Source organism: Tiliqua scincoides, chromosome 12 (assembly GCF_035046505.1).
Source record: "Tiliqua scincoides isolate rTilSci1 chromosome 12, rTilSci1.hap2, whole genome shotgun sequence".
Classification (NCBI taxonomy): domain Eukaryota; kingdom Metazoa; phylum Chordata; class Lepidosauria; order Squamata; family Scincidae; genus Tiliqua; species Tiliqua scincoides.
In genome coordinates this window covers 3,551,889-3,561,214 of record NC_089832.1, presented here as the reverse complement: position 1 = coordinate 3,561,214, position 9,326 = coordinate 3,551,889, and the positions used below count along the sequence as shown (strand labels likewise).

Genomic DNA, 9,326 nt, shown 5'->3' with positions numbered 1-9,326 from the left:
GCGCGAAGCCTGGGTAAAGTAGGTATGGAGGATAGGCTGTTACCCATGCAGCAAATCCCCCCTCTCCACGTCACTGAAATGGTCCAATGGAAAGGCAGAGGCCAATACGGTTGGTTCCAGCGGCATCGCAGGAGTTGCCAGAACATGACTGTGTTCAGCCATGAACTGCCTCAGGGACTCCGGCTCCGGATTTTGCCTCGAGGTTGACTCCTGAAGCCTTTGCCATAACTGGATGTAGCCACAAGGCAGTGGAGGTTTGGGATCAGAGTTTTCCTTCTCTCAGATGAGCTGCCTTCCCAGGCTGACGAGTCCCATCTACCCGGTGGCTGTTTAGTCGCCCCTTACGACAAGTACAGCCAAACTGAGGGCCTATTCTTATCCCCAGCCCCCAGGGGTAACGTAGCAATATATATATGTATATTATATATGTATATTATATATATATATATATATATATATATATATATATATATATATATATATATATATATATATACACACACACACACACACACACACACACACATGAGTTTTGTCTCCACAATGCCCTTCTGTTTTTCTGTCAGATCTGAAAAGGTCCATCCATAGAAATAAGCCCCATTGTGTATAATGGCACTTACTCCTATGTAAATTGCGTAAGGCTTGCAAGGTTCAACGAATAATAGTAATTACTCTCCTATCACCCTCTAGTGTTCTTAGTATTGTTTCATATTCAGATCTAAGAAAGCAATCTTTTGTGAACATTTTTGTCTTCTCATTGTCTGCAGCAGTAAAGGGCAGACAAAAACATTTCTAGAGGTTGATTGGAATTTAGTGGGACTGGAGCAACAGCTTGGTATAGAAACTCCTTGTGTGTAGAACAGATGGATTTCATTTCCAGTGAAAATCTTCTCTGTATGCCTGGGTGTGAATTTTGTGCAATATAGCAGAAAGTGCTCTGCTCAAAAAGTTTTGCATGCATTAAGAAATGAGTGCTTGGCCCCCCCAGTTCTGTTCTAGATCCTGACACGCTTCCACCCAGATGGATCTTTCCATCGCGACTGTCCTCAGAACTGATGGAATTAAACACTCTCCTCTTCTTTTGTGATGCTGTAATCTGTAAGCAAAGTAACACTGATCTCTGATCCTGTGACCGACATAGCCCTGGTTGGGGTGTAATTCTGGGTGATGCTGGAACGCCGTGCAGGGATCTTCTTTTTGCAACACAGGACTTCCTTCTTAAAATGTTGACGGAAGCTTTTACTCAGCCAGTAGAGAGCAAAAGGGTTGACACAGGAATTGCTAAAGGCCAAAGCTCTGGAGAAGATAGTGGCCACCAGGTGGAAGACAGACGTATCTATTGAAGCATGATAGGTGAATGAGCGATACAGGTAAAGGATGTGGTTAGGGAGCCAGCAGAAAGCAAACAAGCCAACTAAGACCAGCACAGTTTTGGCAACTCTCTTGCGGGATTCAATCTGTGAAATAAAAAGATTGCAAAATGAATAATCATGTTGATTCTTATATCCAGTTATTAGAAACAAATAACCCAAGATCCAAAACCAACATGGCAGTGAATATTACTAGACTGTGTCAGATTTATACTCCTTCTTGTCTTTGGGTGGAAGCTGTGATGGTTGTGTTACTACCGGGGGAAGTCTAACAAACTTTCTGCACTGTGATTTATATGTATAGCCCAGCATTTCTCTCAGCTAGCAAGCTGCTGGCACTTGGTGGTGGGATGTATCTTGGTGACAAGAGCATACTTGCAAGCAGAAGTTCCTGAATTCAGTCCCTGGTATCTCCAGTTAAAAAGATTCCAGGTATTGGGAATGAGCAAAAAGATCTTCATCAAGGACCCTTGTAAAGCCATGGCAAATCTGAGCAGACTATGCTAGCCTACAGGACCAGTATCTTACTAAGTGTAACACAGCTTTGTATCAGCATGGCTGAAACGGAGTTGAAAAGTCCTGCTAGCCAAGCTCTTTGTACTGTGTAGGAGAACATCTGTTGCTTTGCTTTCCATATCTTAACATCAGCACAGAAGCACAGCTGGGCATAGCCCATCCTGGAAAAGTTGGATATTAATTCATGCTGCTGTGAAAATAAGGTGGTCTTGATGCCGAAGAAAGAAGTGAATTGTGCTCTCTACTAGCACATATAGCAGGTTTGAGGACCAGCAACATCTGTCCTCAACCCAATGGTTAAAAATCCCTGCTGTAGTTGGCACATGGCAGATCTCAACAGCACATTACCACAGACCATTGATTACTGAGCAGTCTTAATCAATCAAGATGGCATTTCCCAGCTCTGTGGCTACTCCCTCATTCATTGATACTACCATCAACTGAGTGATGTCATTGGACTTATATGACCAGAAAAAGATCATGGTGCAAACATTGCGAGAGTGGGCCCAGGCTCTAGAACCTTCCTTACCTGCTTACGTGCATGGCCATGTTCTTCTGCTGGCATGTTGAACGTACTTATGTACAGTGCTTTGGCAATGAGAAAATAGTAGACTGAAATAATGGATAGTGGTAAGACATAGAACATCAAGAAGCAAACCAGAGAATGAGCTTCCTGCAGGACTCGTTCAGACACTGGGTAAGGTGCACAGGTTTCAAAGGAGCCATTTTTCTCAGGAATGTGGAAAGTGTACAAATCTGAGGACACAGCCTCTGGGACAGCTAACAACATGGAAATGATCCAAACGCCGGCAGCTTTACAGCAGGTCTTCAGGACTGCATCGGCCCTCTGGAGTTCCAAGGGCTTAACAATGGCCCTGTACCTAGAATCACAAGGTCAAGGCGTTAAGAACAGAGCAACGGACCTCCTGGCATTTTAATACCATTCTTTGTGCATCAGCACACACCAGGACTTTTGTTTGTACCATAGTCTTTCGAGACTGAAGGTTGCCAACCAACCAAACTGTCAGAAAGCAGTGATTGACAGAAGCCATCTTCATAAGTGAAATGAAATGCAAACAGTGTCATCAGCCTCCGTCAGGAAGTGAGTGAATTAGCTGCAGAAATGACAGTGTAGGTTTGGCTTTATCAAGAAAAGGAAACAGGTTGAGGAGGTTATCAGTCACGTTCACACTTCCATATTTCTGATCTTTGTGAATTGCTTTCATGCACCACTAGGTAGCACCAATATACAGCAGATTTTTCCTTGACTTAGAGAGTTGGATATTTCTTTCTGAACACTGTTGTCTTCCAAATTCTCACAGTTACCATCAACCATTTGGAGTGGTTTTCAAGTATTTCTGAGTTCTCTCCCCTTAAGAACTTTTTCACATACAGCTTTAGTGATTCACAAATCTCAGACATAACATTTTGAAATTCAAATTGTAGAAAATACTGCTGGTTTTTTTAATGTTAACATTATGAAGTAGGAGAGTGAGGGCCCAATCCTATCCAACTTTCCAACTCTGGTGTAGCCACATTGCAGCCCTGTGGTAAGGGAGAACATGTTACCATACCTTAAGAAGACCCTAGTGATTGCCCCTTCACCACAGGATGCAGCTCATACCCCACAGGCACTACTGCAGCAGCACTGGAAAATTGGATAGGATTGGGCCCTTAGGACCCAGTCCTATCCAGTTTTCCAGTGCCAGTGCAGCTGTGCCAATGGGGCGTACACTGCATCCTGTGGTGGTGGGGCAGTCACAGAGGCCTCCTGAAGATATAGGGACATTTGTTCCCTTATCTCAGGGCTGCATTGCAGCTGCACCAGTGCTGGAAAGTTGGATAGGATTGGGACCTTAATCACCAAACAGAATCATTTGGCTTTTCTGGAAAGACAACACTTTGAAGTGATAGAAAATAAGAATATCAAAAGCTTCAGTGGTCAGAGTTTCAATCCATGCCAGTTCTAACATTGAGTATCAAATGTATAGAGATTGGGAATCGGAAGCTAGAAATAAATAGTACTGTACTAAAAGCTTCTGTATCTGGTCACTGACAGACTTCGGGAAACTTGGCCAAATGGCCCTGTCTAGCTCAGGTTATTCTTTATAAAATTATATATACAAGACTCTTATATGTACATTTAACTCTTGATCAGTTAAATTTCTTCAGACGTACCTGTCAGCGCTGAGCACAGTTAGAGTGAACACGGAAACTCCTACAGATGTTCGCTGGATAAAGGACAGCAGCTTGCAGCCCATTCTTCCAAACAGCCAGGTGTCCACAATGTAGCAAGCAGCATCCACCGGCACGCAGGTTAGCAGAAGAAGCAAATCACCAAATGCCAGGCTAGTGATGAAGATGTTTGGGACAGTCTGCATGGATTTGATCTTGAAAAAGACTTTAACGAGGATCATGTTCCCAAGAAGACCAACGGAAATTATCACGGCGTACGTAACGTAAATTGTGCAGAGTATCCCCAACCCAAGCGAAGCGTCGTTGGACCATCTTTCCTCTATGGTATCATTGTCGATTACAGGTGCCAAGGACTCCGTAGCATTTACAGACATAGCATTTGTTGCCAACCATGGTGCCCGAGACATTTTATCAACTCAGGTGGAGATTAAATAAATAAGAAACATTTCATGTTCAGCATGCCAACAAAAAGGTCTTAAAAAGTGAGAGAGACCAAGTTATTTGCTGTAAATCGAGTTCCACAGGACATTTAACTCACTTCTTTCTCACTCTGGAATCTCAAAGCATATTAGGACTGGATTCACAGAGATTCGATGCTATACTGTGTGGGAGGTGGAGTACTTTCTCTCTCTTTAAAAAATATGCTTTGCAGCTTCTGTGGGGAAAAAGCAGAGAAGTGGGAGGAAGGAGGAAGAGGAGGGGGAGAGAATTAGCTTTTTCTCAGCAACTAACCCTGTCAGCATTACCATATTATTTTTTATTGCACAAATGCTACTCTTGCTACTGAATTTGTCTTCATATAAAGAGTGGAGAGTTTTTACAGTTTTTACATTTGTCTTCATATAAAGAGTGGAGGCATTGCCTATGGAATGCCTGGTTTGGAAAAACAGAGGAATGTCTTTTCTCAGAATACGGCAAAAGAGAAGAGAAATTACATTTATCTCCTACTTACTAGTACTTGGCATTTATATTATCTTCAAAACATTTCACGTTAGTACAGGCATGCACCAGTATCCATGGGTTCAGTTATCCACAGATATCATGGATACCAGGGACACCTCTTAAAAATATAGGGGAACATTTCTTTAAAATCTTGTTTTACTAAGATTTTTCAAACTTTCCCCTATCTTTTTAAAAGCATCCCTAGTATCCACGGTTTCAGGTATCCATGGGGGAGTCCAGAATGGAACCCCAGCAGATACTGGGGCATACCTGTATTTATATTTCACATTGTGTTATCTCAACAATGTTGTCCGCTAGTTCAGTGTTATTATCCCCATATTGCAGATGGGGGGCTCGTCTAAAGCTACTTCAATGCAAACCAGTACATGTTTATTCAAAAGCAAGTCCCATTCTATTCAGTGGGACTTCCTCTCAGCTAAGTGTACTGTGTACTATAGGACTGCAATTGTGGTAGGCTCTTGGCAGAGTTAGGATTTGAACCCAGGACTTTCCAGGTCACAACTTCTCTTAGGGCTCAGTCCTATCCAACTTTCCAGCACTGATGCAGCCATGCCAATGGGGAGTGCTCTGCACTGTTGTTCATCCATTGCTTGTGGGGAAAGATTCCCTGCATTTATTTTCTGGCCATTATTATTGCTCATTTCTTGTCATGACGATCACTATCTCTCAGCCTCACCGACCTCACAGGGTTGCTGTGAGGACACAAGAAGGGGAGGAACCATGCACACCAACCTGAATGCCTCTGTTTTGCAACCCCTGCCCAGAATAGCTCCAAAGGGGAGGGGGAGGAGCCACTTGCACGCTACGGTGAGGCTCCCTGCAAAACTTAGTGCTTTGCACCCCCTCTAGCTATGCCACTGACAGGGAGTTGCTGCCAGGGGTTTAACCTGGGACCATCTGCATGCAAACAAGGGATGCCTCTCCTGAATAACAAATGTTGCAGCTGATTCCAAATCCTATACCGTTATCTAAGGATTTTTACAAGTCATTCTTTTATATGGACACCTTTGAGTGATATGTTTGGATTTTGAAAGCCCTATAAAGCTTCTTAATTGATCTCTTAGATGACTATTAAGGCATTTGGCTTGTCTTCTATTGGAGTAATTGTCCCCCTGTGCTTATTAAAATCCACAAGGCTTGAGTCACTGTGATATGAAAAGACTGTGCTTGCTATATAAATCACATGCACTAGTAGCTAGGCATTCTTGCTCCTTTAGACCACATTTTATGGAGCTGCTATGTACTTATTGATATGTAGGCTGATACTGCCAGGGGCTGAGCCATCTGCAGGCATCTCATGGAGCTGTGCCAAGAATTAAGAGAACCAGTTAAAAGAACCTGTGAGATAAATTCACAAATGCACCAGGAATTCTTTATAGCCCTTCCTGTTGAGCCAAAACCAATGGAGAGCCGGCCAATGTCACTCAGTGGTACAGTACATGTTTTGCATGTTGAAGATCCCAGGTACTGTCTCCACAAGAGGCTGAGAAAGACCCCCCCCCCAAAAAAGTGGATGCCAATTGCTGACAATTAGTGAAGAGAATACAGACCTAGCTGGAGCATTGGCTTGACCCAGTGGAAGGCAGCTTCCCATGTTTTTAATAGCTAACTTAGGTGGCTAGAGTCACTCCTGTATTGGGGAACTTCCATCACTTCCCAGGATGAGGCTTCAGTAGCTGCACTCAGTGCTATAAGAGCCTGGCTCTAACCCTCTGAGCTCCTGCTGTGTATGCAATTGTGTGTCTGTCTTATCAACTCTGTACTCCCCACATGGGCTGTCTGAATGAAGGAACTTCAGAAGCCCTCTGGTTGAAAATGGCACACCAGGGAGTTCCATTTGCCCACCATTGGAAGACACTGCTGTATGGTTTCAACTTCACGGCGCACTGTTATATGCTAAATATCCTCTGGGGTTTAATAGCAACCATTACACTCAGATAATTGCATGCGTGCTTCGTGTTATGTACTTTTAAAACTTGTAGATTCTCAACCATCGCATCACATTTAACTGTCGTCCTGAAAAATATTGTGCTGTTACAGCAGTATTTTCCCAAGTTTTCGACCTTCAGAGAATCCTCTCTGCATTGACCAGTCTGCCACGGAGTCACTATCAAGGGCTTCTAGTCCTGAAGACTATGCGCTACCTCCAAATTCTGCAGCAGTTTGCCTCGGCTGTAGGTGGGACAGCATGTTTTTCTATCCTTCTGGGTGTCGTGCAGTGCAATCCTATCTTGCGCTGAAACAGGCAGACCAGGAGGCTGCCCTGGAGCCAGCACAAGATTGGGGCCAGAAGTGGCTCAGCTGGAGGCAAGGGAAACTCTTCCCCTTACCCCCGGGGTAAGTCACCACGGTCCCAATGGGTCACCTTGGACTTGTGCCCCCTCAGGAGGTGGCACAAATCCGAGGAGAACAGAGCAGCTTGCAGCCGCTCTGTGCTGCTCAAGGAATGGGGTTGGGATCTGGCATAGCTGCCAGTTCCCAGCCCTGTCTCCCGCTCCGTGCCCACCTGTCCCTGGGACTGCTCTCCACCCACCCTCCCCCCCACCCCAGAATGCCTGCTCCCTGCCCCCTTCCTTCCCTCCCCAGACCCGTGTGTCAGCCGAGCGTGGCCAATGCAACCCTCCCTCCCCAAGTCGGTGCAGAGGCTGGATGCAGCCTCCATGGGCCAGCGCACATTCCTGAGCTGGCCCAACCAACTCTCGAGGAGGCACAAATGCGCTTTACAGCCCATTTGCGACCCTCCTGGGCTGGCGCAAGGGACTTGCACCAGCCGAACGGGGAGTCAGGATTGTGCCCTTAAGGAGCTACTGAGACAACAGAGATTTACTTATGTTACATGTGAACCTGTGGCATGGAACTCGTGCACATTGCAAAGGATTCTGGGAAACATATTCGAGATGGCTCATTCCATCCTTCCCTATGGGATGCTCTTGGGCCTCACCATTGTCCCAACTGAGAATGCATCCTAGGACACCCTCCACATTCCCAACACAACCTCATATTCCTGAGAGGGGTTAGTGTGTGGCCCTCCCAAAACCAGTGTTCTTGGTTCTAGCCCAAATAACTAATGACATTTGTGTGGTTGACTCCCTCTTTGAACTGGCGAGAGATGTCACCAGTACAGCCATTATGGTTCCTACATTGTACTTGAGCCTGAAAGGAAACAAACATTTTAATGTAGCCTTATCTTTAGGTGCTCTGCTTTTAATTTTGAAAACAATTTAACCAGGAACATTTCTTCCCCCTACCTTCAATTACTTTAGAATAGCCAATTTAAAGTGATAAAATGACTTTATTATTTAAACAGAAGAATATCCAGTTTTCTTTGCTGTTATCCTAGGAGCCATCCACCTAATGCCAGCAGAAACTAATCAAATTGTTATTATTAAGAATATTTATAAACTGCCAATTAAGTTTGCCTAAAACCTTCTTCACTCTCTGTGAAGATGATGATTAACTGCAGACTTGGGACTTTCATTCTCTCCCATTTTTCTTTATTCTTGTTGCTTAACATTTGGCCTGAAGGATAGCTCTGGAGACCAAAAAGCCTGCTGGCCACTTTGTGATATTTGAGTTGGCTCCAATAAAAGCACTGCCCGTACTGTGGCATTTGGATTTCTGACGAATGAATCTACACAGCTACCTACAATTTTTGTGTTTTTCCACCTCGTTTACCATCAAAATGGTAAACATGCTCTTTAAGAGTAATTCAGAAATCTTGCGATGCACGCATCCTCACCGCAAATGCATTCCCAGGTGTCGCTAAGAGCCCCCCCAGCTGCATTTACACCCCATCTCCTGCCTTTTGTGTGGGTTCATTTCTGCACTTGAATCTGCTCCACTCATTTGATGCAAGTGACTCACAAGTTCTGGAGGAATCATTGAAATTCTGTCTGCACCTCTTCCCCACATGCACACACACCTACAAACCTGTAGCATCGCCCACCATTCTCAAACAAGATGTCATCATTAAGAGAGAACAAATGAAAGGGTACCAGATCCCCAAATCCTATTCACACCCTGTCATAAAATTATATGCCTTCATGCCTTCCAGCTGACAACTCAAACAATGCCTCATTTGATGCATAAATGATATGCTCTCAGATTGTGGAAGGGGGGGACAGACAGGGAGGCTGTTAGACAAAAGATGGAAAATGGAACCAGGCAAGTGCTCCTTTCTGAAAAAGTTGATGTTCTGCATTTAGCATAAACAAATAAGCATTTGGGTTGAGTTGGATTTTGCTTCTAAAGGAAGATTTTAAAAAAATTTAAAGTAAAATT

The 9,326-nt window shown here is 44.2% G+C and overlaps 1 protein-coding gene across 1 annotated transcript; it reads right to left on the bottom strand.

Moving 5' to 3' along the window:
- Positions 1-1,061: 1,061 nt before the first annotated feature.
- Positions 1,062-9,015, bottom strand: BRS3 (bombesin receptor subtype 3). The gene is made up of 4 exons (XM_066640148.1): positions 9,003-9,015; positions 4,065-4,497; positions 2,416-2,767; positions 1,062-1,457 (listed from the first exon to the last, which is right to left on the bottom strand). The coding sequence occupies exons 1-4, from the start codon at positions 9,013-9,015 to the stop codon at positions 1,062-1,064; spliced, it is 1,194 nt and encodes a 397-aa protein (XP_066496245.1).
- Positions 9,016-9,326: the final 311 nt, after the last annotated feature.